Raw genomic sequence first — 27,074 nt, forward strand, 5'->3', positions numbered from 1 at the left:
AGAAAAAGCGAGTCCTGGAATACAGCTTTAGCATGATCACCTCACCCTTAATACTGTTTTTTGCTCATTAAGGCCAGTTGGGTAAATAAGCATGATGCTTTGATGGTTGTTAGGTTGCTGTCTGGTTTGGTTTTAGGGGAAATGTTAAGTTCATAAGCTTCTTATCACTCTATTCCCTGGTCTCATATCCCAGTTCTGCAAGTCTACAACCTTACCCAAGTATGAAGAGATGCTGGGGGAAAAAAATAAAACCAAAAACAAATATAAACAACACAAAAAAAACCCCACCTGATTTTAAATATCCAGACTCACAAGAAACTCCTTACCTTTGATGAGAGTATGAGTATGATTATTTTCTATTAATATGGTTAAGATTAGAAGCCTTCTTGATTCGCTTAAGCTAGAAAGGAGCTCATAGGAAGAGAACAGCTTAGGGAGGGTCCCCTCTTCCTTAGAAAACAAGGGACACTGTGCTTCAAACTTCTCTGTCCTCTAAATATGTCTAGCTCTTTCCACTATCTCTCTAATTACATAAAACATCCACTTAAAAATGTCCCCTTTATTTGAGACAGAGGTTTCCATGTTTCTTCTCCATGGCCTTATATCAGGTAGAAATCATGAGTCATCAGTCCTTGGCTAGGGAAAGGGGGCTATTTCATCTCCACTGAAAGCCAATCTCCTCCTCCTGAATATGCTCTACATTTGGATTTTCCACTGCCATTTGGACATATGATAAGAGCGATTTCATCCTAGACTTTATTCTTTCTCTTGGGGGTTGAGAACACGAAATGTGGTTTCTCTGGACAAATAAAATGCAACAGTTTTAAAAAAAAGTTTATTAGATTAATTTTATGTTGTCAGAATAAAAGGAAATTAACATCTCTCAGTGCACCTCCACACATATGAAAGAGATGAGCTTCTGCTGTCACAGTGATTTAGCACACCTTTATTAAGGACCTGCTGAGTCACTGAACATGTGTATTACTTTTCTGATACTCTTAGAACCTGTTGATGTGGCTTTCTAGGTAAGTTGCCACTGTCAAAGCCCTCTGATGGATGTGAATACGTGTGCTAGTGGACTAGTTCATCTGTGGCTCTGGTCTCTTGCATTTCCACACCTGGAGGGACTCAGATTTCCTTGAGGATCTGAAATAGCCTAATGCTAAATCCAGGTCCTACCCTGGTGAGGGTCTTATCATCAAGGAGTTAGTTGTACCACACCCACCAAGAGAGCATGTTCTGCTTGGGTTTGATTCTGGATAGTTCAGGAAGAGTGTAGCCCTCTGCATCATGAACTTATTCATGATTGGCAGGAGAGGCCATGGATTCTTGCCTCAGGCCTATCTCAGGGTGATGTTTGGAAGGGTTGGTAGCTTCCCTGCTAAAGGCAAAAATTCTAAGATGCTCACTGCTGTTTGTAAGAAGATATGGTACAACAGGTAATTAGACCTACATTGGCAAAACCCCCAAAGTTCCCTTCCCACTCTCAAGAACCAGCCCCTCTAGTTAGGAATCTCTCAGCTGATAGCATCTCTGCAGATCAGAGAGGACAGAAGAAAGAATGCCTGGCTTGGCCTACGGAGATCATGAGCCCTAGGGCTAGAGGTAGCCTGGAAGACTGGGCATTGCTTCAGGGAAAGGGATGTATCCCTACCTTGTAAATTACTTTGTTTCCCAGCCCAGGGAAGGCGAGGCAGTCTTTCAGTTTTTGCGTGGGGAGAAATCAACCTTCTTTCATTCTTTGACTGGTCACACATTTACTGAGTAACTGTTATGTATCAGGATTTGGACACACTTCACACTTCTTGCCTTTAGAAGGAATACAAAGTATGTTGTTAACCACTCTAATGAGTGAAATTGAGAGAGGTCTACATAAAGCATTAGGGGACTGCAGAGGGCTGAGAAACACACTGCCTGGAGGAACTGCAGAGGGTTCTTTGAGGGGGCAGTATTTGTTAGGTTTTGAAGGTAAATACAAATTTACAAGGCTGTGGATGGGGAGGTGAGGGCAAAGGAAGGAGGTATTTTAGGCAGAGAATGTCGCACAGTTGAAGGTGATGCCAGGAAGGCAGACGTGCTCAGGACACTGAATTCCTACTGGGAAGGTTTTGAACACTTAGAATGATTGGTGGTGATGGGCAGAAAGGTGTTAGATGGTGGGAGAATGAGTTGAAAATGTGAAAATGCAGACAGGGCCAGAAGTCAAAGGGCACTCTACCAGATGCAGCAAGGCCAGCTAGCACATCCAACTGGGTGCTGCGAGTCTTAAAAGGATTTGCAGCTCATGGAAAGATTAGCTACAATGGCTGCTAGGGGCAACCTGGGAGAAATCTATAGTTTTCTAATTAGAGTGAAGTCATCTCACTGTTCTATCCTTAAATTACCATTTCAAATCAATTAGCTAAGGGAAAATACAATCTCAGAAAACTTACCAACACCAAAGCTCTACTCTGGGGCCCCGCTGGTGCAGCTTTCAAAAACTACGGGCTATGAAACCCATACGACGTTAGGCCATTTCCTTTTCCAGATGTGCTCGGAGGTGAATGCGTTATCAGCAAAAAAGAGCAAAATGAACAGTCCCAAAGGATTGTAAACTTTTCTTAAAGCTCAGAGCACCTACCCAATGAAGTTTGGTAAAAGCAAAGGCTGGACGGTAGAAGGCTGTCTAGGTCTTTGTCAGTACAAAGGCTGTAAAAGGACTGTTTGGAATGGCTGAAAAATCCTCTTCTGACTACAGAAGTATACTATTGATATTTTAAAATTTGGCTATTGCTGGAAGGGTTTATGGATTTACCTTTAGACACTCAAACAAGGGCATCATAAGTGCAGCAGCACTTCGCCAGGACTGAAGTTTATGGGATTTGAATTTCATTTCCAATTATTCTGCTACCAACTAAAGAGTACATTAACTCTGGTTTTTTAGAGCAAGGGTCTTTAACTTACCTAAGAAGACGGCATCTTTAAAATGTTGTAAGTATTATCGTGCCAACCATTTAGAGAAATGTAGCAGTAAATTAATGCTAAATGGTGCCGACAGATTCCTCCACCAACCCTTACAAGGTGCTAGCGTCAGATACTTCTTAAGTTTGATGGAATAAATGAAAAATGTCATGCTTAACATTTAAAATCTATTTTCTGTAACCAAATAGGTCACAGTTTAGTGATAGTAGTGGTAGGAGAAAACTTGTTCAAAATTATTGCTTTGTAAAGGAGATTTCCACATTAACAAGCTTGAAATAGAACTTGGCACAGAGTGGGTGATCATAATCTGATTAGATTATGAAAGACTTTCCATATTAAAGTCATTGGCACTAACTTATAGTCAAGAAGAGTTACTAACTGGGGTGGTTTTCTTCTTAAAAATCCCTCATTTTATTACATGATGAGCTTGTTACGCCTTTTTACCGTATAAATCAATAAACGAAACAAAACATGGCTGTGCATCTCCGGTTCCGATGACAGTGCCTGTACAGAGAGCAGAGCGTAACTTTTCAACATTTTAATCATGTAGAACAGCTGTATGTATTTCTGTTACCTGGGTATTTTTTTAGACAGTGTTTATAAACTTGTTAGGGAGAAGCTGCAAAATTTTCAGATTTTAATTTGAAATTTTAATAGGCCTATTTTAGTGTCAGAAAATAGAAACTGATCTTTGGGAAAAGGCCTTCCTCTTAAATTATTATTAATATATTTGTAAAAATAATGTCCTCCCCCCCCCCCCACCCCACCCCAGGCCGTCAGTTCACAAGTATAGTTCTTTTTCCTTTTTCTAAATAAATTGGTCTCTATTACCTATTACATATGGACATTGCTTATCATTCTCAACTACTTATTACCTATACGCATATAGTATACATACACATGTGTGCAAGCACACACATTCATTTTTGCAAAACGTTTGGAGACTTTTTAAAAAAATAAATTTAACACCCGTTGAAACTTGGATAAAAACCTAATAAAATCCTATCTTAAAACAAGTTTATATCAAATCAACTTTATTTTTGAACACTGTACAAACTTTTTCCCACTTCAAAAATCCATGACCATCCAGCTGCACACCAAGCAACAGAATCAAGGCTGGGTAGAACAGGCTATATAGGCTGACTGTCTTTCTGAGCTATGCTTCAGTTGCCCTGTCTCTAGATATACTAACTCGCAGGCCACCTTCTTTTTTTTCCCCTTTATTTTTCTGAGAAGGGCAAAGCATTCTTGAAGACTTGTTATTTTCATGACCAGAGACTTTTATGTTTATGGAAAACCTGAAAATCAGAGACAGCCCAGAAAATAACAATCATTTCAAACCAGAGACAATGCATTTTTTTCCTCATTTATTCAAATTCACTGCAGGAAGTAAACACTAAAAGATTAAAAAACAAAACAAAAAATTCACACTGCAGTATGTACAGTTTCATGACATCACATGAAGAAATTAAATTTCTAATAAAAATGACAAATTATATTACTGAGCATATCGCATCAAAATTGGTTGTGTAAACCCCAGAATTCATACCATGAATGGTAATGTGCCTGTATTCCAGTACACTGGAATACTCCTGGTATATTATTATGTTTCCAATGGGATTAAAAAATTCATGAAAGTAGTTGTGTGAGTTCTTTATGTTGAAAAGTGGTTGACTTGATTTAAAAAGTTTTAAGACCCTTGGATTCAAAGCACATTCTTTCACAAAGCTTAAACCACGGAAGTCATGTCCAGAAATGGAATACTGTTATGTTGGGATGAATATCTGATCCGACTGCTTAAGACATTTTGCCAAATGCACAGATGCACAGGGTCCCCCATGCACTTTTCATGCAGCAGGTAATCACAACTTAAATAAAAGGCTTACTCTATACATTTGTCCAGACTTGCAACTGTATACACACATGCACAATTTTTAAACCTGTCCGATTATATTTACACTTATACATGGAATATACAGAAACCAAAGAGATTAAAAGGCTTTTCTGTTGTATTAGAACAATACAAAATATGTATTTTTCATTAAGGAAATCACTATTTACATCACCTTTAAAAACCAATTTTAACATCTTCATGTAACAAGTCAATATATATATATATACATATTATATATATATATATATATATATATATATATATATATAAAATATATACTCTCACCAGTTTACTCTTCTGTAAGATGCAGCAGAGAATAAACAGGTAATGCTACCTTACTGATGTCAATGAGAGCTGTAGTACCCTTTCACAAATGACTTTATTAGGAAGAAATTGTCTAGATATCTAAAATAGTCCTTGAAAATGTGTATATGTGCATCCTTGTATCTACATATGCATAAATGAAGTGCATTTATGGATGTAGGCCCTTTCTCACCGCTTTTCTTTAAAATCATACTAAACTCAAATTGGGGACACTCTAGTAAATCAGAACAGCTTTCTTGGTGGTCATGTTTATTTATATATGACATACCTTCGTTTCTTTGACTGTTGACAACAGTAATAACAACAAAAAAAACAACTGACCAACCAAAGAAACAAAAAAAAAGCAACGCTGGCCCTTGACGTTCTTTTTCCTGACCTAAATTTCACCCCCTTGTAAAAGCCCATTTTCCCCTAACCAAGGGGGAGTATCAATATTTTTTTCTAGCATACTTCTAAGGCTCCAGACCTTTCACTATGGCAGAAAAAAATGACTTGTTTAAAAGCTTATTTATACAGTGTAGACAATAAGATTGTCACAGAATAAAGATGGGATGGAGCTGAATATCTTCACTGGCCAGTGGAATTTTCATGATGTAGCATAATATTCACTCCTATTATTTTATAATATATCCAGTAACTATTTACAAATTATTTTGAGAAAAAAAAATAATCATTTAGGGTTTTAGATCATATTAGGAAATAACGCCCATTTTTAATATAAAAATCTTAGAAACAACCTCAAGTAGAACAATTTCAAATAGATTTCCTTCTAATTAATAGTCGATTATATAACAATTTTTTGATAGGTCAGTTGCTATAACTCAGTTCACAATTAAAACCAAAAATATCTGCTGAAAGAACTGTGGATTGTAAAAACTGAACTGAAAAGCATGGACTTGTTTCAAGATAGAAACCCCATGCGGCTCAATAATACATTAAGTTCTTCCAAGAAAACATCAATGTTTACTTTTAATCACTATTTTAAAATAACAGATCCGATGGAGTGACTGCGTACAAATCTGTCATGTATATGTGCCCTTTGTACTTTTTTGTTTAGTCAATCTGAGTTCAGTGCCTTTCTTGGGTTTGAAATAAATGTTTTCATCTTTGTCAGCACTGTTCTTAGGACGATGGTTTTAATAGAAGTTAAGGATGTATTCAGGAGGAGTTGCCAAACCATCCTGGAATCACCTGAGTTTGGTAAGTGGCCCTGTTATTCCATCCCTAAGGCTAATTAAGTAGATGTTACTCATTAGAACACACAAATAATCACAGATTTTCCTGAGATGTTGAGCCAAATATGAAAGTTGTCCCCTCCACCCGATTTTTTTTTGTCATAAAAAGTATTCTGAACCCGATTTCCAAAGACATAACAGTAATATATGAAGTACAATATTGCAAATTTTGAGTTGATGTGTGACTGTACTGGGGAAAATATAGGCATCAAATAGTTTGTTCGCAATCCTGTGTTGAGAAAAGTCATAGGCAATGGTTTCAATTTTCAAAATTCAGATTTCAGTGTGCAGAAGAAAACACCTAGGGAGTATATTAAGATGCAGAAGGAAGATTCCCAGGTCCACTTAGCAGAGATTCTTGTTCTGTAGATCTGAGATGTTGCCTAGGAATCTGCATTTTAAAACAAGTGCTCCAGATGATTCTAATGCAGGTGGTCCGAGTCCAACCTTAAGAAACCCTGGTCATAAGACTCACAGGTACCACAGAAACGGTGAGAAGTAGCTTTTACAAGAGATGGTGAAAATTGTCCAAAGAAAAGCCATTTTGCTTGTTAAAAACAACTTCTTATTTCAACTATTCAGGAAACCACCTGAAGATACATGTTAACTTTCCTAATTCTGTAAAAGGAGGAATATTAATTTAGTAAAGTAGTTAAAATACAAAAATGGAAATCTGCCTTTTTTTAAAGATCTATCAAACTTCCATCAATTGTAATCAATGTTTACTAAGTAGTACAAGGTTTAAAGAAATATAGTATATTGAAAAGGATTGGGGTGGGGCAGACACATTGAGGAACCACAAAACTCCTTCCAAGAATTAAAAATAAATGTGTTTTTCTTTTTTTTTTTTTTTTAGCAAAAGTGAAAAATGTAAGCATATTTTTTTCTAATTTGTTTTTGAACTGAAAAAATGAATCAGTATTAGGTTTTTTGATTCAGTAATTATCCTTTAAGGAGTTATTATTTAACAATTTGGACTTTAAAAAAACGTGTCATGTAGGCTGACTTCTGAAAAGCAAAATAAAGTACCCTAATAAAGGCAGCAATGCATTAATCCACTGTGGGTGGAGATTCACATTTTAATTTACGCCTATTATTTATGATTAAAAAAGAATATCATTCATGGGCTACTCACAGTTGTTGTCTGATGCATAAGAAGGTGTTAAACAACCAATTGCTAGTTCAGCAGCTTCCTCATGACATCTAATGTAAAGCAAGAAGTAGTATGCATATTTAAACATCACAGTAACCAATTCTTTTCAAAATGAAAAAGTTTCAATTTTTACCATGCTTTTCTCAAATCATGCGCTTATTTATACAGATCTCAAGTTCATACTAGTTAGTTTTAAAAAGATCCAAAGATGGATGGCAGGTACATTTTATTCTGATTCCTTTTTTATTGTTAGCATGTTTCCCAGAAGTCCATAAACTTCTCCATTTGCACTGTGTGGGCGAGAGGCGTTATTTCCCATATGGCTATTGTAAGTGCTTCTTAAGTTAAAGAAAGAAGCTTTAGTTTCTGCAGCAGGAAGTAGCTCTTCTTTGATTGTAACCTGTGAGATACTTTCAGCAGATGAAGGCTCCCTCCAAATGTCCTTGTCCTGTGTTTCTCGACTGGTAACAGAATTGCCTCCTTTCTGGAGCATGTAATACAGTATTGGGTTAGTTTTGGTCAGTCTCGGAGAGTCTTTCTCATACTCACTCTTATCCACATCTGTGATAACCCACTTGATGGGTCCCTTCTCACTGGGCACGGAACACCCATTCGCAAGCCCAGGTTCTGGTCTAGACCCTGCGCAGCCCAAGTGCTCAGGGAAAGGGGGGCTCACAGGAGGCTTTCCTACACCTGGGTATGGAAATGTCCTGTGGCCCATGCAGCTGCTGGGCTGAGCAGCACTGTACATCAGTCCGTTTAAAGAAGAAACGCTGAATTCAGGCTTGCTATTGGTCACACTGTTTCTGTGTCCTTTTTTTTTACTGTCGACGACAGAGTTACTCCTGTGCTGAGACAAATCTCTCACACAGTTTTCCGAGAGAAGCAGCTGTTTCAGAACGTTGAAGCTTTTGCTCTCTCTGGCCCAATTCCTGTGCTCACTTTCACTGGCTGAACCATGACTGGCAGGATATTTAAACTCAAGATCGTTTCTGCTAAGCTTCAGCTCCTGCTGGTTAAGCAAGGACCCATACAGCACCTTCGGGGCACTGTGGCTGTTTGCAGCATCGACTATGTTATTTTTCATCTTTTTAAATGGATTTTCTAACGGCTCAGTATGAAGCTTCCTTTTCTTAGGGACCATGCAAAGATTCTTTGATTCTAGAAGTGTCAGTTCACTATTTCTGTGACTGCTGTCCAGGTCATCAGCCAGGTGACTCTCTTGGTTTTGTCTCAGCAGTCGACTTAGCAGACCGTTCTTAGAGAAAGAAAAATCCTGAGGTGAGACGGGCTCCGATTTGAAGTCCTCGGATGCTGGTAAGACAGCTGTGCTTCCCGGCAAGGCAGGAGCCACGCCTAAGAAGGGGGCGCCCTGAGCGTCGTGGCTCAAGGGCACATTTGTGGTATGCGTATGCAAGTCATCGCAAGGCTCAGATTTTATTTTCACCATCAGTATTTGTTCACTTAAAGCTCTATCTGTATGTTCCTGAGTACTTTCATCTCTTAAGGGCATCTTCTCTCTCTTTTCGGGCTTCCCTTTGTTGGGGTTTCCCAGCAGCAACTGGAGGACGGTGCGCCTTTCAAGCAGATTTTCTATTTCAGAACCAGAGAGTCCTGGTTCAGGACCTGTTGCGTGACTGCCGAATGCTTTATTTTCTTCAACTGCATTGGTTTTATTTGAGAGCAGAGGGCTATTTAGTCTATCCGTCATACCTGTAGGTTTCTCTGTGTTTACACTCAGCAGCTGTTTACTGGGTCTCTGCTCTTCCCCCGACACGGAAGACTGCATTCCACATTGCGCTAAATTTTGTAACAGTTTACTGGCACTGAAAGTGGCAGAGTTTTGCGTGCCTTCAGTTTGGACTGGTTTCTCCCCTTGCGATTCTTTGCTTTTTGTAAGGTCCATCAAGTGGTTCGATGCGGTATTCGCTGGCTTTTCGGACTGAGGGCCACAGGCATACGGTGGGGAATTCCATTTGATGACCAGAGAGTGTTGGGAAAGGTTGATGGGAGACTCGGCTTTGGTGGATGCAAGTAACGGTGGAGTGCTCACTGGAGGAGTCCTGCTGGTACTAGGGCTTTCTATGACAGAAGTCCGCGTGTAATTATGTGTGCTGAACTTTGTCCCATCACTGTGTGGTTCCTGAGGGCTGCTGTTTCTTTCTACATTTTCTTCATTCTTATGGCCAAGTAGCAACTGAAGAAGGGTTACTTTCTGGTGCGCATTTAGCTTAGAACTCTTTGAGGTATCTTGATCTTCTTTGATATCTACTTCGGGGACTTTTGGATCCCAAGTGTTTAGCAAGGACTGAGTTAAGTTATCCAGAGAAACAGGCCGGTCAGGTTCTGGTTTTTCGATTCGGTGTTTGCAAGACAAGTCTATGGGAACACAGTTGGAATAGGAACTTTCATCACCACTGCTATCATCTGTAAAACTAGGATTGTTATCTGAGTATTCATCAATCGTTGTAGGTGTACTGCCCTCCTCAAAAAGGCTTCCTTTCTCACTCTGATTGTGTCCGTTCATTGGCTTAGGTGTGGTCTGGCTTTTAAGAAGATGTAAAAGCAAACTGTTATTAGCAGCTTGTTTTGCATTGCTTCTTTCCAGTGAGTTCTTATAGCCTGCATTTTTGGGGGGAGAAGGAACAATACCCATCGGATTTTGAAATGTTGTACTTTTGCTAGCCGTTAGTTTGTTTGATGATGCTCTTGCCTGACCATTAAGATGGCTCGACATTCCTTTTGAGAATTGGAAACCGCCCACATCCTTCTGGCCATTTTCTTGTAATCTGGCCATAGCAGCAAGTCTTTCACTTGCCGCCTGATTTGCATTTTGTGTTTTTAAAGCGTGTTCTCGAGAATACTGCTGTAAATGGGCTTCGCTTGAAAGGAGTAATGCTAATTGGCTACAAGCGACACTTGGTTTGGGTGAAGTGGCAGGACTAGCCCTCTTTTCCACCATGCTTGCGACAGCCTGTAATCTTGCAGCACATGACAAGGGCTCACTCATGACCTTTGTGCCACTCTGTCCCGCATGATGAGGTGACTCTACGAACCTATCTCTGATGAGGTTCTTAGTTACGTCAGGGAGACTGGTGTCAGGCTTCTGATCTTTAGCTTTACTTTTCTTCAGCAAAGTTTTTAAGTGGCTTGATGCGACACCGTAGCACCTTAAATCTTTCTCCACTTTTAGAGAGTTATGACTGAGGGCGTATCCTTGCTCCTTGAGGCTCTGCCTAATCTGTTGTGACAGAGCAACAGTCTGCAGCCTAGAGCTGAACGACTGAAGCAAAGAGGCCAGTACCGTGTTATCCTGTTTGCCTTTAGGCACACTGTCAGCCATGCCAGCCAGCAAAGCTTCCTTCTTTACGTTTAAATTTACGATGGAATCAGACAGCCTCTTCCGCTTCGCTGCATTCCAGTCCTCAGAAGACTGCAAGAGTCTGGCTTTTTTGAGATGCAGCATGCCAGATCCCTGATATGTATGTGTATTGAGAACTGGACCATTACTTTGACAGGTGGGAAATGCATTACCAGAAATGTTAAAGTTCTGATCTTCTTCATTACAGCCAGCAGACTTTCTGTCGATGGCAGTACCTGATCCCTCTGCTGCCTGATGCATTAGTAATCCTTCTAGGTAAGTTAAAACAATAGAATCCTGGTGCACATCAGAGCCAAGCTCTTCTCCATGAGTCATGTTCAATAGAAGTGTTCACAAAGGCTTGGTTTCTATTCACTTTGAAGAATGGTGTTCTGTGGGTGAGTGAGATGTAACTTCAATTAGTGAATGTCGGTTTCTCACCTTCCATAGTAATTAGACAGAGGTGTACTGTTCCGTTCCGACCGGGATTGGTCTGCTGGTTGGCAATGACGAGACAAAAGGCAGGCAGACTCCCAACGCAGCCTGACTGCAGAGTTGGTAACTCCCAAGCAAGAAGCAGCAGCAGAATTCCTCAACACACAGGTCTGCAGCAGCAAGCAGACAGAATCCTTAGCGAATGTACTGCTTCTCCTTCTTCACCTTTCGTTCCACAATAAATGCAAACATCAGTGTTCTATAAAATAAATAAATAAAAAATAGTTAAGGAGGTGAAGCATTAGAATTATGCTGTGATACCTGTAAGCGGAAAAATACAGCACTTGTCAGTTTCTAAGTGTATATATACAATATACAGATATATGCATTGTAGTCACTTCTTTAGTAATTTATGTTATTGTTATTCCTATTAAATTAGAAATCTCTACTGGAAATCCTATGGATTAATCCATATTGTTAAAATGATCCAATCAGAGAAGAGAAAATACTTTAATGTTACATAACTGTCTTCAAAAGTCCACCATGTTTCTGAGTTTTCATAAACACCTTTCTGCAAAGTGATGTGAATGCTAAGTCTTTTCTGTAGCACCACAGCTCTATGAGGGGCTAGAACGAGCTTCCTTACATTATGAGGAGCTTAGGAAGGAACAAGAGAAGTATCGAAAAAGGAAAAGAGATCCACGTGACATGGACTCATCTAACGAGTTTGATGTGAGGTTGAGGCCGACACAACAGATTCACTTCTGATATCATCCCCCAAACATCAGACATCCCATAAGTGATCTGGAGAATTTCCGTTTTCAAAGAATTGGAAGCCTTAACAAGTATAAGATTCTTTTGTAGGCCTGTGCAACTTGTGATAGTCTTGGTCATACTCACAAACGTTTACATATCATCACAAGCTTATTCACCCCTAGCTCTTACCACGACTTATTAAAAACAGAAGAGTGATCCTTCAGATGCTCCTGCAGGTCTATCAAAGGCTTAACGTATCTGTTTTAATATCCCCACACATGTGCTCCATGCAGAATTTTTTAAATGAGGTCCATCCCTAGCAGATGCAGAATACAGGTTACAGGTGAATCTATAACCCTAAGTTTCTAGAATGTTCCTAATATATAATAAAATACTCCTCCTCCCTACCCATGCTATTTCTTTGCGTGTGACACTGTTATCAATAAGGATAGATAAAATGTTACATGTGATTGAAAAAATTTTTTTAAAAGACTTAAAAATGAAAGTCATTATTAAAAAAAATGTATTAGGGTACTTGCACCAATTTTTAGTTTAGAAAATGTGGGTACTGTAACACATAAAAGTGTAACTATGTGTTTACATTAAGCTATCACATCATCCTGTAGAAGAGTGGGCAAGAACCAAATTTAGAATAGATCTGAAGGAAAGAGGAATAATCGTTCTCAGAAAATTCTAAGTTAAAGTGGTTATTTTTCATTAATTTCTTTGAAAAGAAAATTCTATAAACAGCACCAATTACATGAACAAGAAGAAAAAGAGCTTTTCATAGAAACCTGTTTTTTTTAAAACTTTTTAAGGTTAAAATCGTTTGATTTAAAGCTAGTATTAACCTGGACTCATTTTCTTTCAGTGGAAAGGCAACCAACCACATTATTTTTGAATCACCGACATAGAATTGGCTTACTTGATTTTACATACATATTACTTAAGAATGCTGCCAAGTGTTGAGCACTACCTGAGTACAGTCAGTTACAAATACCTAAATGTCAACACACATTTAAAAATTAGGCTTTTTTGGAGATTTGCAAGCAATATATTTAACAACTGGAATATTTTACAAAATACTGTGATTCATTAGCTTGTCAGTGGATCTACTGGTTTATTTTTAACTTCAACAATGATTTTAAATATTAGAGCTTGTATACATGTCCATCTAAAAATATTCCATACTCTCTTCATAAACAAAATAAGGAAGAGACTTGACTGGTACAGCAAACACTTGTTAAGTGATTTCTGCGGAAAGGGAAAAAGAATTATCCAAAATATTTGGTTTATGGAAGGTAAGAAGGACCAAAGGGGGAGTATAAGTACTGAGGGAGCAGAAAAAAAATAGGAAAAAGAATTCAAATGAAGGTCTCACAAATTTTGCAACTCTCATGAGGTTTAGAAGGAAAAATTCAGTTTAGAAACTAAAATACATTAATAGCCTGTCTTTAAACATTAGGTTAGTAGGCATGACAGGCAAAATGAAGAAAGATTTCTTTAATGAACACTAAAAATACATACATATATATGTATGTGAATGGGAAAAAAATAAAACCTACCCAGTGATAAATTAAAAGCTGACTGAACAATGTCTATTTCAACTTAGCTGTCATTTTTATAGGGTGATTCCATAAAATTTTTAGAAAAAGATTTTCTGGTTTTAACAAAAAATTTAGTGTAACATTTATTATACCAAGAAATGACTTAATTTTGATTTTGGAATTATCAGTCTAAATCAAAATCAGCTCTTTATAATTTTAATGAATTCATTTAACCCTCAGTATACCAAGAAAAACAGTCATCACCATTTACCATCTGGGTCCAATGAACATTTCATCACTACTTAGGTCAACTTATGAATAATTTACAGAAGAATAAAGAGAGAATGTTCGTTAGAATTTTTAATAAGAATTTACACATAGCAAACCCAGTTCTTAATTCTATATTTTCCTGGTTTTGAAGGATAACATATCTGAAATGGGCAAGGTACTTTGGAACTGATAGCTCAACTACTGTCATGCATGAACCTGGAAATACCCTGTATATACCAATTCCAGATTTCAAATACATGTCTAAAAGGTTCTAGCTTAATCATCACCTCTGAGTCTTCTTCTTGTACTTGTATAATTCAAAATGTGTTACTTTGGAAAACTTGGACAGCTCAAAATTATACTGAGGAAAGAAGGACAGAAATCTTTCTTGTTATGGAATTGCAAAATATTTTTTTATTTTTAGATTTATTTTTACCAATTACAGTGATCAATCCAAAGAATTATGTCATTTTCATGTCATTTACTTCCTTCCAATCTCTTGTTACACACCAGCCGTGTGTATCTGTACACTTCTGTTTCAAAAAATGTGGGTGTGTCAACATCATAAAAGAACCAAGATAGGGCAGGCGAGGTTCTTGTCACAAAATACTGAATGAAGTCCTTCCTAATAAGCAACTAACTGGAGGAAAATACTGTATTTCCTTTTTGTCTTTAGGACTATATTGTTATGGTAACTATGTGAAGTGATGGATATGTCAACTAACCTCACTTTGGTAATCATGTGCATATCAAATCAGCACATTACACACCTTATAAAATATGATACGTCAATTATATCTCAATTAAGCTGGGGGGAAAAAGAACTATATTGTTCACTCATTGATCCTTGAGTTTGAGAAAATTCATCTTGGATACTGTCATCTGAAGACAACAGTCCGAGATGTTGCTTATACACTCAGTGTCACCGTCATCAATCATGTATAGAATGCTACTATCAGTCTCTTCGCATTCATCCAGTGACTCATCTAATTGAAGCATCTTCCTATGCCAACTTTCTTCTCTTTAACATTAGGATGGAAAATAAAAAATACTGAATTCTCAACTATACTTACTACAAATTTAAAACAAAATAGAAATACTACAAAGATAATCTCCAAACATTTTTTTACACTCTTGAAAGATAATACAGTATTAACAGGCTATGCTATTAGAAAACTGAAGATGATACAATAATGATGACATATTTCACTACTGCATCATCTTTCTAGGCACTTTCATTAACTTCCTTTGGCTTATAGTTTTAGTCTTTATATCATACAGTTGGAAGTAAATGATGAATTAATTTCCAAAATGATAAAAGGGCAAAATGATTAAAGATACAGGAAAAATAAGATCACTAAGATTCCATAATGTATGTTAGAGTTATAAAAAGTTCCAATGGATACACATGGTAATAACAAGATATAATGTTTTTTTCTATTGAAAACACATTCATTGAAACATTAAAAAAGAATAAAAGTCATATAATACAATCCTTCCTACCAAAAAAACAACTTCAAACTAAAACTGGGTTCAAAGAACCCTGACTGTATACCAAAGGTTAATGCATTTCAAGATAATTTAATAAAATTCATGTATAACCATTTTACAGTGTTAAAATTATAAATGAAATCTTCCTATTATTAATATAAAATTGTTTATAAGCATAAAAATATCTTTAAGTTTAATAAAATTGAGATTTTATTGGTCCACTAGCATGCAGCAAAAAGAATTATTGTTGTGGCAGGACAGAATTATTAAAAATAATAATAAAATCAAACTAAACCATAAATGAATTTCATGCAGTCTTGGCCATATGCATAGATAGATTTTGGCAAAGATCCAAGTTTCAATACGCAGACTGGTTTAATGAAATATCTAGTAAAATGCTTGAATTTAAAGTATGTTTTTCTAAAAAGCTACATTTAAAAAAAAGAACTTGAAAAATAAGACTTCAATATAATGTAACTTTTTTCTTAGCGCTTTAATTGATAAAAGACAGTTGTAAATAATTTGCATATTAACAATTCCTAACTAGGTGTTATATTGATTCTCTAAAGCAAAATATTTCCATTGTACTGTTTTACATTTTCTATTTGGAAATGGTTTATTAAGCAAAGGGAAAATTCGCTGAATTTTTAAACACTTTTATAAATGGTAAAGTCCAAGTAAAAAGATTTTACTTGGATAAATGAAGGATGCATCTAATAGGATTCTTATATGTGGGACTACTTTTGGTTGAAAATACATGAGAAAGGTCTTTCTCTAGCTGTATTTAAGGAAAGGATTCAGTATCTCACTGGTAATCAAATTCTCCATTAAAAACATATTTCAATGATTAAACATCTATGAAGTCACTTTGTATGCTATTTAAATGATGTCTAATGAATACCTCACGACTTCCAATTGTTTCCATGAAATCTCCAATTTCTTCTGCATTATCAAGTAACACCTGTTTGAGTATTGAATTTAAAGGTATTTCTGCAATGCCACTTTAATGAGCATTTGGATTCTTGGCTCTGGTTCCTCAAAATGCAGAAGGAACTGAGAGGCTACTCCTATTGGACAATATTACCTAAGTTTCACTGTAGAGTATTTTGGGGATGAAATTTTATGCAAAAGTAAAGACAAACATTAAGATGTTTCAGTAAGCATTAGAAGAAAAATATGTAAGTACTAAGAAGATTCAAAAGTCCTAATTATTGAAACTTTTACTTAAGCAAAACAAATCCAGGTAAATGATTCAGAGAACTCTTGGTGTTCTCCAAGGTGAGACTTTGAAAGAAAGTTTTAGGAACTGAACAGGAAAAAAAAAAAAAAAAAAAAAAAACCCAAGAAAAATTTATCAAGATGTAACACCAAACATTTTATGCAAATAGATGAGATTAGCTTTCTAAACCAAGGGCCGATGAAAAGTTAGAATATATAAAGCCCAACACTTAATGTCATAGAACAATAAAGGAAAGTAAAATTTCAGATAATGGTCCTGGACTTCACTGAAAAGTGAAGAATATAGTGAATCCTCTATTATAAATTAAAAGTTAGTTTTTGAAAAAAAGTTAAGAAAAATAATAAAAGAAATGTTCAATTGTTGCCATCTTACAGCTGGGAATAATAATGGGCATAGTAAAGGAGGAGGCCTGGTATTTCATTTATTAGAATATACTTCTAATTTTTTGAAAAATAAATCAGAATTAGTATATGTCCTTTCATATAATTTAAATTCCAAGATAATTTTCGTTGTAGCATTATCTATCAAAAGATGTTCAACCTGATGGGTGCCAAGAAAATACTTACCTGAAAACATTTTGCTCAACTGAGGGCCTTAACATTTAAAATTAGACCACAAGAGCTCTGGCCCTGTCCCAGGGGTTCTCATTTTAGGTGTAAATACTCTTCAGAGATTGGTAACAGAAGCTACTGACACTGTAGTGAGTAAAACAGCTGCCCAGATTGCTCTCCATTGCAACCTGAGGGACTTACATATTTTTGCCCAAGGGCAAATTTGCTCCTACCTTCCAGGCCCATCAGCTTTAACTTGCTGTCAGCTGCTTCCACAGGAGTAAAATAGTGTCACTCACTTTCCCTATTAAGAGACTCACTAGGAGACGTTAGTGCTTGACTGACTTGAGTGTTCAACAGAAGGACATATGTATCTGAGGACCTCTTCAACTCTAAAATTTTATTTCTATGATTCTAAGTAATTTATCAAACTGTAGTTGATAAAAATGACAAGCATTTTAACCAGAAAGATGACAGGCTGTCATAAAAGTTGTGGAAATAGCCCTGACCAGTATGTTCTATCGTCTTTTTAGTGAATTCTAGGGGAAGGAAATGATTTTGAAATAGCCATACACCCTACCCATTCAATCCCCCAGTTGTTTATCTTCACTACTTTCTTTACTGGGGCACAGAATTTCAAACAGATGTTTATTTAAAAGCTAAATATGAGCTTGTATTCAAACTGGAGCTTTTGCTTATCTCTCAATGACTATATACTGAATAAAATGCAACAGTAAAGATTTAAGACCCTTGATGACATAAACAAATGCATGCGAGAGGTAAAAAACATTACCCTGGAGACAGAAACAAGTATCCCCTATAAATGATACAGTGAAATAAAGAAGAGCTTCTTTGTTCTGAATTATTCTCAAAAGGCTTATGTCTATGAATCAGATTCAGTAAGTCCACTATCCATTTTATTCTGCCTCTGTAGTTTACATAAAAATTTAATTTATAATCAAAGTTAAGAGTATGAAGTTAGAGATTTTAAATTAAAAAGGCTCACAGAATCAAAGGAGCTAGAGACAGAGCTTAACTGCCAAACAATTTCCACTCCAAAATGGAACACCTTCATGAATGCTGTGCTGCATTATCTTGAAAACACAGAAACTAGAATATTTTTAAATAAAATTAAATTCTAAGTGTAATTTTTAAAAATTCAGGAAGAGAATTATTATATGATAAAGAATACCTGTGATACTCAACATTAATATTAATGTCTGTTCACTGCCTTCAGTTAAACAATAGTTTCTCTGAAGAAACACAAAATAATTATTAACAAATTATTTGGTGGCACATAAGTGTGGAAAAAAGGGTTTAAACATAAAACTAACAGGGTAGAGCTTCTCCTAACCTTTTCCAATAGCTCTTCAAAGTAACTGGTGCTTTCTATCAGATTTGAAAAGCATAATAATTTCCAATCTCTATCAAAATATGAAATATAATGGAAAATGGTGCTTCCTTCTCCTGGAATTGTTTGAGTGTTTATAGTATGTGTGTGTATATATATATAGATATATACATATCTCTACATCTATATATATATATATACGTTACATATATATGTGTATATGTGTGTGTGTGTGTGTGTGTGTATATATATATATATATATATATATATGAACATCCTTTGAGACTGGAGCATAAATCCTATTAAACTCAACTATAGTTTCCCTAGCCCTAAAATAGATTTGACATACAAATATAAACACAAGGTCAAGGTCATAGATCAGTAAGAAAGATTACCAACAGAACTGATGTAACAGCTGGCATTGATCCTGGGGCTTTTAGTACACTTACCAGACACTCTGCATTTACTCACAGGGGTACACTCTGTTTTCAAAATGTTCCCCATCTTTGAAGACAAGATCTTTATGTGCTTTTTGTTATAAAGTATGTTCTACTAAAAATGTTGTACTGGATCACAGAGTAAGAAAGGAGAGTAGTGTACGTATGTTTCAGAATCATGAGTTTTTATGTGTGTGTACGTATATGCGTGTGTATTCTTGGGTATTTATTTATTCATTTGTTATAACTGATCCTTGCCACGTGACAACTTTGAAACTGATTTAACTTACAGGTTCCTGAATCGACCATGCTCCCCGACACCTCTAAGCCTTTGTACCAGCTAAAATGCAAACTGTCTATTTCTCAACGTCTTGGGTCACTTCTTCCCTAATACACAGATCTAACTGCTAAAAATTGGTTCAACCAAAAAAACTTTACAATGTGTCCATAGTCTTCCATGATAATTTCCAAATTATACATATATGAAGAAACTTTGGTTATCAACAGCAGCAATGAAAGTGACTCTTAATGGAGTATATTATTGAATAGTATAATTATCTAACAAAACCATGCCTTTTGTTTCAGCTGCTCAAACAAGATACTTAATTTATCTTAAATTACATTTATGAAACCAAGAGTTATATGATGAATGTGCTTACTGAAGCATTCTGACCGAGAAATTATTTTTAAGAATGCATAATGCTGTTGGGGTAAATTTATAATATAAAAGCCTTCCTTGTTAAATTAAGCATCACCTGCTGCAACTTGATATAACTTGCAAATTACGATACATGAACATGTAAATGTTCTCAATTATCAGTTTTTTATTTTGCAAAATTATTTTTGATGAATTAAGTAGGTTGGAATGAAAATACCAGAATTATCCTATCCTAGAAGGTCTGCTAGTTTCTCAATAACAAAGGAAAAAGGAAAAAAAAATTTATCAAATTAAATACCACTGAAAATGGAACTTCCTCTACCAGGCAGAAGCAGACCAAGGGTATATCAAAATTACCAGTAATGGGCACCCATTTGTACATCAAACTTTGATCACAAAATCTACTGACATATTGTCTAGTTTAAAACAAACAGAATTCCTTGTAAAATACACTATATTAAAGTCTATTTAGAGGAATCACTTACCAATGAATAAATATGTTCTGGGTGAAATATGTCCTGGGTGAAAGTGCTGCCTTGTGTGTGAACTCTGACTTGATTTTCCAGAAATAATAAAAACATTATGACACCACGCTTGCCCATAATGGCCCAGAACACAAAGCTTTCTAGATTGAGGGTTTTAGTCAGTCTGTGGCAGAGAAGTATTGCTACAGACACAATCCACGGACAGAGAGACATAGTGCTGATATGTGTAAAGGGAAGAAAGAGGTCAATGAACTTAACAGGCTCCCACCCCAGGGGATTAATGAGCAAAACAACAAGAATACGCACAATGTACCTGGAGAATTTCTATGTCTTTAAATATTGACAGGTAACGTTAACATCAACAGGTAACGTGTTAAAATACGTTCTTCAACTAGGGAGATGAAGCTACCGGCACACTGTCAGTAGGCTATTTACTTTAAGTGGTTTCATTTTGATTGTGAAACTACCACCCATACCTTTCCACAACGTCTCTCTTGCTCATCAGCACACAGAAGCAAACGTCTGAAGTAATAATCTTAGGAACTATGGCCAGTGGCTGCCGATCTGAGACCTGCTATCCAGGTGTCAGGCACGTTCAGTCCATGAGCAGGGACGGTCTGCATGGCCCTTGCCGTGGCACCTGACACTCAGCTATAGACTGGAGTGTGGGTAGTGAGGAGGCTTTAGAAGAGGCTCCTACGAGCTGGAGAAGAAGCAGGAAGAACAGTCTAGGTCACATAGGTCTGTGCCTTCCTGACTTAACTTACTGGACCAAAAATATTTCAGAACAACCTTTACTTTAGCAATTAAGATCATCAGAAACAATTACTACTATCTACTATGAGCATTATTTAATAAAATTATTTTAACACCAAAAAATGAAATACTTTAGCTTTGTGAGAATCTCTATTATATACATCATTTTTCTTGTTCTCTTTCTTTTTATTCTGGTGGAGATAGAATGATGACACATGGACTGGCACGTATATACCATACTGACACTTCTCTGTTCAGTACTTTGTTCAACTGCAGTATCAATTATTTAAATTCTTACGTCAGTATTTCCTCTATTTATATTTTGCTTTATTGTTTTGGTAGTTATCACACTTTCAATTGTAGCACTTATATAAAATGAATAATTTGTTTTATATTTAAATTCTTGTCATTACACATGAGGATATGAGTAAGACATAACAGTGGGAAAAATAATGTGATGTAGAATAAAAAGAAAAGAATCTTCTGCTCAGTGTCCTTCCCTACCTCTTCACCTACACAATCCCTACCATCATCATCATTTGATAAAATATATAAGAATTAAAAGCTGCTCCACTTACCCACAATCAAGCTAAAGGAATAAGATATCTTTTCTATTCTGTAAGTCTCAGCTGAGGGCTATACCTCCCTCCCTCCTCCTTGGGCAGCCTTCCCTGAACTATACAGGCTGAGGACAGTTTCTCATCTCTGGGACTCCACAGCACTCAGTAGATCTTTCAATCATCTCATCACACGACTGTATTTTGCATTGTTTATGCACAGCCCTCAACTAGAATGTAAACTCCTTCTGGGCAAGGATTACGTCTTTGTCACCTTACATCCCAGCACCTGGCAGAGACAGCATTTCCAGTAGGACATGCAACAAGTCAAACTCCTAGAGCCTCAGACTATAAAACGCGGGGTGTACCATAATTCTAAGGTACCTTAAGATTTGAAATGATGTAATAATGGTATTTATAATGTTTGGTTTCAAATTCAAGACATCATCCCCCTCTCTGAATATAAATTAACCAAAAAAATTTAAAAATTAAAGAGCAATGAAGTATTTTATTCTATGCAGGAAGTTCTGTGGGTTTGGAAAACATGTGTGACTAGTATTCTGCTAGAAAAATACAAGATTTAAATATTTATGAGGGTCTTTACTTTAATATCTGTTCATTAAAAAATGGTCATATTCATTCAGTTTCCTTTAACCAGTGTCTTCCTGGCTAAGGTTTGTAAGACATAACATGCCCACAGACCATAGACAAGAATGAGTAAATGTTTCAAAATTCTGGTATCATAAAGCTTTTCACCATTTTCCTCTCTCAAACTACTCACTCCACAGGAAGTTGAATAAAATCTATTTACATTAAAATATTTCATGGTTAAATTTTCTTACAATGGAGATGTATTTAAGAAATGAAGTATCACATTGAAAGATTTAATCCCTAAAATCAGACAAATCAAACTCTTCCTAAAAAAGAGTTATAATGAAATGGGGAAAGGAAGCCTTTATGAATTAACTTTGTGTCATATATTAACCACAAATGAGAAATTATTTCTCTTTGTCCATGTGAAAAATCAATCACTGAAGTATATAATAATCATACACCAAACAACTTGAACCCTTTAAATTGTGCAATAAAGATTAAATCAGGGCTTCCCTAGTGGTGCAGTGGTTGAGAGTCTGCCTGCCAGTGCAGGGGACACGGGTTCGAGCCCTGGTCTGGGAGGATCCCACATGCCGCGGAGCAACTGGGCCCGTGAGCCACAATTACTGAGCCTGCGCATCTGGAGCCTGTGCTCCGCAACAAGAGAGGCCGTGATAGTGAGAGGCCCGCGCACCGCGATGAAGAGTGGCCTCCGCTTGCCACAACTAGAGAAAGCCCTCGTACAGAAACGAAGACCCAACACAGCCATAAATAAATAAATAAATAAACCCAAAGTTAAAAAAAAAAAAAAAAGATTAAATCAAATTGGCCAAAGCTATTCTTAGGACGATCTTTTTCATCTGAACCTGTATTTGCTGAAGAGCTTCAAGCATGAGCTTTTACTGTGGCTGGCTAAATAAAAACAATATCCTGCCATAAAGTGATTCAATTAGAATATGTGAAAGCGATCAAATTACTTTTAAAAGCCTATACCTGAAAATCTAAAAACCAGTTCAACAAAAACAAACATTATCCAAGCAGGTCTGGAATACTGATGCAAGAAGAGTCAACATGTCATTGCCCTGCCTTTCCTACTTCTTCCGTATCTGCATGCTGCTGTTAGCAGCAACGTAAAATCAAGGAAATTCACTCCTTTGACCTGTACTGAAGGGGTAAGCTTCAGGTCCCCACTTGCTTCATGGTAGGGTATCAAACCTAAATGATGTTTCTCAGGTCTGAGGAGGCTAAGAAGTCATATAGGTCCAGAAACTATCTAACTCTGATGTAGATGGATACAAGTTTGAAAACACATTTTTCTAAAATGTACAATAAGACACTCTTTAATATATATTAAAAACAGAATATATCATACTATACTCCAAAAGCTATTTAGGCATTTGTTTTAAAGTGATCACACTATCAATTCAAACTTCCTTGTCTATCATAAAATATTGTGGGGTTTTAGGGCAGACACTTTATTCACTTGGACTAATGACTTGTTTTAAAAGCTAAACTGACAAATATCCTAGCCTCCATAATACTGGGAATACAAATTTATGGAAGTTGTATAACAATGGCAGAACAGCTCATTTTTATGAAGAGAAACCTATTTTCCTATGATGACTCTACCACTAGCTATCATTTTCCTAACGGCAAATAGATTCTACAAACATAATGAGACCAATTTAAAAGTTAGGAGAGAGTTGAAAGGTCATCTGCCTAATCAATCATCCCATCCAATGCTTAAACACCTTTAATAATCTATTGGCTAACACTGGTCGTCTAGTTTATTTCTGAAAACTTCTAGTGACCATGGATTGTATTCCAAGGTGGTGTCTTTTGGAATCAGATGGCTCTGGGTTCAATTTCTGGCTCTTCCATTTGCCAGCTGTCTGACCTTGGGCAAGTTAACTACTCTTGAAAGTTCTATTTTTAAGTGTGAAAAAACCAATACCTATTTCACAGAGCCACTGTGAGGAATAAACCTGACAGTGCTCATATAGCGCTCAGCACAGCGCCTGGGCACAAAGCAGGTACTCAACAAGGATTACCCATTATTCAGAGAACTCATTCCATATTTGCACAACTGCAGTAGTATGATATTCTTCCCTGTCCTGGGCTATAATCTGTCTCCTTTACTCTGATCATTAGTCCTTTGAGGGGCCACAGAAAACAAGGCTAATCCTTCAATTATCCTTCAAACATTAGAAACATTATTCCACTGACTAAGTCCATCACCTTGTTAAGGTCTAGATAAGATAGTTAAATTCCACTGTTGAAGGAGTCTAGCAAAGGACAAACAAAGGAAGACACATGCACCTGGGTGCCAGTCTGCAAAGATGCAATTCTTTATAAATTCTTGACTGGCCAAAGTAGTGTATAAATGTTCCTGGGAGTTCTCCACCACAGGCTGTTGACTCCTACTGAGTTTACTATACATTAAAAAAGCCCTGCTTTTCCCCAAGTGCTTTAAGCCATACCTCCTCCTCAAATGAAATGCCAAGATATGTTTTCTTTGATTTTTCTCCTGAGGTTGGTTAATATTATATTACCTTCATTCACATTTTAACAAACAAGCAATTGAGTGATCGGTTAATTGGCCAATAAGTGGCTCATCCAAAATTAATTTAGGGAGACTTCCCTGGTGGCGCAGTGGTTAAGAATCTGCCTGCCAATGCAGGGGACACAGGTTCGAGCCCCGGTCCGGGAAGATCCCACATGCCGCGGAGCAACTAAGCCCGTGCGCCACAACTACTAAGCCTGAGCTCTAGAGCCCGTGAGCCACAACTACTGAGCCCACACGCCACAACTACTGAAGCCTGCACGCTTAGAGCCTGTGCTCGGCAAAGAGAAGCCACCGCAATGAGAAGCTCGCATGCCACAATGAAGACTAGCCCCCGCAGCCAAAAATAAGTAAATAAATAAATTTATTTAAAAAAAATTAATTTAGGGTCTTCTGAGTTCCAGCTTTCCCTATTAGTTTAAATTGCCACAGACTGTAACAATGGTGAATTTGAAAGCATTTGGTAAAGCAAACGATTTTGTAGCACCTGGAGAACTTTGGATTACTTTTCCTACTCTAAAATCTGTGTCTGTTGTTGTCTCTTGTTTTTATTAGAAAGGCCACAAAGCACAGTGGTTAAGAGAACAGTCTTTGGATTCCTCACTCTGCCATTTGTCAGTGGGTGACTCTAGTCAAGTTACCTATCCATTCTGGGGCTCCGTTTCTTTAGCTGTAAAATTAGAATCATAATAGTACCTACCTCATCAAGATGTTCTATTACATGAAATATGCCTGGCATTTTCTAAGCATTAGATTAACGTTATTCTATGGACGGAGCTCCAGACCAGAGGACTTTCTCAAAAAAACTTTCTTCACTTTCACCCCACATAAAGCTCCTTGAGAGTTGGTATTGTCTTTGGCATTTGTATCTCCATGCCTGACATTTTCTGTTAAATGCTTGAACATATTCTATATATATCCTGTAAAACTAAAAAAAAACTTTGGATCTGGTAATTTAATAACCTAGCTAATTAATTCTTTAATTTTGTAAGACACGTTTACTTAAACCAAAGAGTCATTCATTTCATGTACAAAAGACACCTATCATTTTTCCTTCCCTAGACTTTTCTTCATGAAGAACCAGGGGAATGGACCATGTTGGGAATGTGACTAAACTGGACCAATTCATTCCTCTCTTGGGATATGTAATTCAAAGTGACTGAAAACCTTCATTTTGGGGTTGCTTTAATAGGCCACATTTCACAGATTAGTATACAGAGGAGTCAGGATGCTGAGAGAAAAGAACGAAGTAGCTGCAGAGAGAGAAGCAGAGATGAGGAAGGCAAAAAGGAAGAGAGAGAGAGAAGAGACAGCAAGGAGTTGATGAATGGTTTTCCAGTTTCAAGAAAGTGCAGTGCACTCCTGTCACTGGGCTCCTGAAGAGCCTGCTACATGCCTCTAATAAATCTCCCTGTACTTGAGCTTTGTTGAGTAGGCGTCTGTTCTATGCAATTGCAGCATCCCTAAGATACCGCAGTAGTACTATGTAAGAAGAACTACACCTTTAAATCCGTGGTTTAAAGACCTCTGCACATATCAACGCTCTTTTCCCACAGTACCTGTACCTCATGTATGTACCTCCAACACATATCTCCGATTTTCAAATGGGGACAGCCAATGACACAAAGAGGTAAATAAGATGTTCAAGGTCACACTGAGAGTTTGTAGGGACAGAGCTGATAAAATAATTTCAGATTTCTTATTCCCAGGGGCCTGAACTAACCAACAAACCAGCTGCCTCCCTTGATGGAACTAAAGTATGCCAATTATCCAAACTGTGTAGGAAACACTGACCAAAACAGGGGTTAATTGGACATTGGTTGTTTTAATTCCATAAGCAGCTCTTTCCCTGAGCTACCCTGGGAGTGAATAACATACCTTTTGCAGGGATGGGAAGGAGGCCAGCACAGGCCATCTGGCTGAACGTGTCCTTTTGTCAAGTTATCCCTGCAGCGGTGTGAAACTTACTGATGTTGAAGAACTTTACAGTTTAATTTGTTTTATCATTTTCCCTACTCTATTGAATTTAAAAGTAGATAAGTCTTTATTTTCATATGAGCCAAGCAGTTTAACTGACTCTGAAGTTACTGAATCTACGTGAATGTATATATTCATGAACAATTCACTTAGACCATGGCCACTAGTAAAGAAATGAAGACTCATTTTATTTTTCACATGAAAAGTAAAACAAAATATTGATCTTCCTCTCAATCAAGGAAAAAAAGGAACCATGAAAGAACACAGGTAGCCTATTTCCTTGTCCATTTTCCTGACTTCTTCCGCTTTGTAATTTTGCTAAGATGACAACAAATCTGGACTATTAAATTCAAGAGCACTTCCTAAGACCTCAGAGTCAGAACCCATCAATTGGTTTCAACTCATGACTCTAGTACCACTAGCCAAGGGCATAGTCAAGAGCTGTTAAAGCCCTGAAACATGTATTTGTTTCCTCCAT

The 27,074-nt window shown here is 36.9% G+C and overlaps 1 protein-coding gene across 7 annotated transcripts in view; it reads right to left on the bottom strand.

Annotated features, from left to right (window-relative positions):
- The window catches only part of NRIP1 (nuclear receptor interacting protein 1), a 117,026-nt gene that overhangs the window by 19,175 nt on the left and 70,777 nt on the right, over positions 1 to 27,074 (bottom strand). For 5 of the 7 annotated variants that reach the window (XM_059921380.1, XM_059921377.1, XM_059921379.1 and 2 more), the window contains one exon: positions 7,039 to 11,622. In XM_059921380.1, coding sequence (XP_059777363.1) covers positions 7,794 to 11,264 — 3,471 coding nt within the window. In that variant the 5' untranslated portion in view covers positions 11,265 to 11,622 and the 3' untranslated portion in view covers positions 7,039 to 7,793. The other 2 variants (XR_009502954.1, XR_009502953.1) reach the window with 2 other exon arrangements.

The sequence above is a fragment of the Balaenoptera ricei genome, chromosome 4, assembly GCF_028023285.1.
Source record: "Balaenoptera ricei isolate mBalRic1 chromosome 4, mBalRic1.hap2, whole genome shotgun sequence".
In the NCBI taxonomy this organism is placed as follows: domain Eukaryota; kingdom Metazoa; phylum Chordata; class Mammalia; order Artiodactyla; family Balaenopteridae; genus Balaenoptera; species Balaenoptera ricei.